Below are 2,500 nucleotides of genomic sequence, written 5' to 3'. Positions count from 1 at the left end.
TCTATGTCTGTCTAGTAGTTACCCCTCTGTTTTATGCTTACATACGTACACATAGGCTATGATGCGTTTGGTCCCCGAGATGGATTAGAAACAAGTTTATTGTTTGACATATATTCAGAATAGATAGGATGCACATGGTAATAAATAGTGAGGGTGACCGTATCATCGCTAAGGGGAGGTGAAGAGAACAGCGTGCCATCGCTAAGGGGAGGAGAAAAGAACAGCGTGTCATCGCTAAGGGGAGGTGAAAGAAACAGCGTGTCATCACTAAGGGGAGGTGAAGAGAACAGCGTGTCATCGCTAAGGGGAAGAGAAAAGAACAGCGTGTCATCGCTAAGGGGAAGAGAAAGAAACAGCGTGTCATCACTAAGGGGAGGTGAAGAGAACAGCGTGTCATCGCTAAGGGGAAGAGAAAAGAACAGCGGCTTTTCGTCTGCTGCAACACGAGGGCAGCGCCTGATGTAAGTTTGCTTGCGCGTAGGACTGCTGCCGCCGCAATAAACAGACACACGCACACGCACACACATACGCACACAGACACACACACACACACACACACACCACGCACACACACACACACACACACACACACACACACACACACACACACACACACACACACACACACACACACACACACACACACACACACACACACACACACACACACAGTTGATGTGGGCCTATAGTTATAATACATTTATTTTCATTATACGGAATTTCTCTATCGAATATTTTTGATTAATTTAGATTTTTTCCCCTGTAACGAGTCTCGTTTTCTGAGGCCAATGTTTGGGCTATTATGTATAATAAATCTACCTACATCTTCCTTCTCTTTCCCCTTCTTTTGTTAGTTCTGCTAAATATATTTTGTCACTGTCTGACGCTTTTCATACGTTTCTGCAAGAGCTCTTTTGTTTCTACCTAAAAGGTATTAAACCTTTACGTTTCATTTTTCGCGTCGACCTCATTTGTTTTTATTATTTTTTTCCACCGACTTTTTTTACGTTTATTTTTTTCCCGCCGACTGTAAGGGCATTTTTTTTTATTACCTCCCTCTCTCTGTCAACAACAAGAACATTTATCGATACATTGTTTTATTACCAAATTAAGCCAGGCATGAAATATTTATTTCTTTGTAGCCATAATGCGGTTGTAAAGCTCAAGATACGGCAAGTATTGAACCTTATAAATGCAATATTATTGACACACTACTGGGATCACCTTTGTTGACAAGCTGCAAATAGTAATGTTTTGCTTACCGCCACAACTGCTACACCAGAAGCGCATAAAGTCGTCATCAGAGGTCGGGAAATGTATTGTTTATTTATTTATTTATGTATTTACTGTATGGCGAATGGCTTGAGTTTGGTAAGTAACGAGGTAGAATGGGTTGAGTAGAACTTAGTGATAAACGAAGAAAAGACAAGAAAAACACCGACTGATCACTGCAGCTTTCCTCCACACTCACCCTTACCCTTACCTTCCAATGCTCTTGCCTAGTATCAGTAAAGCCAGGCATATGGGACGCTACTTCGTCATGAACGCGCTCGTTGTTTGTGACTCTAAATCTGTCGCATTTCCAGCAGAGGATCCATTGTCCTTTCTATAGTAACACCTTAATTATAATGATTGCATCCATGAAGGTTTTAAACAGATTAGAAAATAAAGGAATGCATGAACAAATAAAACACGTAAAATATATTATCTTGGGTTATCTGCAATGTTGCAAATATACAATGAAGTGTCTTCCCCCCACAGGAAAGGCAATGGCAGAGCGTGACCGCATCGATGACGTCCTTTCGGCGGTTGGGTATGGCCGGTGGCAGATATCCATATTAATGGCTACCACTGTAGGTTCGTTTGGCGACTGTAAGACCGCCCTCTCTGTTCGCAAGTAATAAAAAAAACTTATGTTATCAGTTGCGACATAAGGGCAAGTGCGTCCAAAGTGTTCTCAGAACAATCGCCCGAAATTATAAACGTATTTTCGGGCAGTTGAGCTGTGATTACCTTTGGTCGCGCTTGCCCTCGTGTCATCACTGATACTAATACTAACGTAAGCCGTGTTTGGTGTCCACAGCCAACATCCTTCCTCTTCACTACATGACCTCCTCGTTGCTGAGCGCACCCATGTCCTTCCGCTGTTTTGCGCTGGGAAGCTCCAACTCCTCAAATTCGACCCTGATCAGGTAAGCGAGAGAGAGAGAGAGAGAGAGAGAGAGAGAGAGAGAGAGAGAGAGAGAGAGAGAGAGAGAGAGAGAGAGAGAGAGAGAGAGAGAGAGAGAGAGAGGGGGGGGGGGGAGAGTTTATTTGTGTATGTTTGTTTGATTATGTAAACTGAAAATGATAAACTAAGACCAAACACAGAGTCCACTTGGAAGAAAGCTCCATGAACCAAGTGCAGTCCACATCTGTATGTAATATAACTATATTATACAGAGAGGAGTTAAAATACTCAGGAGAACAGCCGCCAATGCCATTATGAGTCACTATTTGT

At 42.6% G+C, this 2,500-nt stretch overlaps 1 protein-coding gene across 1 annotated transcript in view; it reads left to right on the top strand.

Annotated features, from left to right (window-relative positions):
• The window catches only part of LOC119574484 (solute carrier family 22 member 6-like), a 12,551-nt gene that overhangs the window by 95 nt on the left and 9,956 nt on the right, over positions 1-2,500 (top strand). The window contains exons 2-3 of the mRNA XM_037921726.1: positions 1,762-1,857; positions 2,084-2,192. Coding sequence (XP_037777654.1) covers positions 1,770-1,857; positions 2,084-2,192 — 197 coding nt within the window. The 5' untranslated portion in view covers positions 1,762-1,769. The remainder of the gene's footprint in view (positions 1-1,761; positions 1,858-2,083; positions 2,193-2,500) is intronic.

This window comes from Penaeus monodon, chromosome 6, assembly GCF_015228065.2.
Source record: "Penaeus monodon isolate SGIC_2016 chromosome 6, NSTDA_Pmon_1, whole genome shotgun sequence".
Classification (NCBI taxonomy): Eukaryota; Metazoa; Arthropoda; class Malacostraca; order Decapoda; family Penaeidae; genus Penaeus; species Penaeus monodon.
This window is presented reverse-complemented; position numbering and strand designations above follow the sequence as displayed.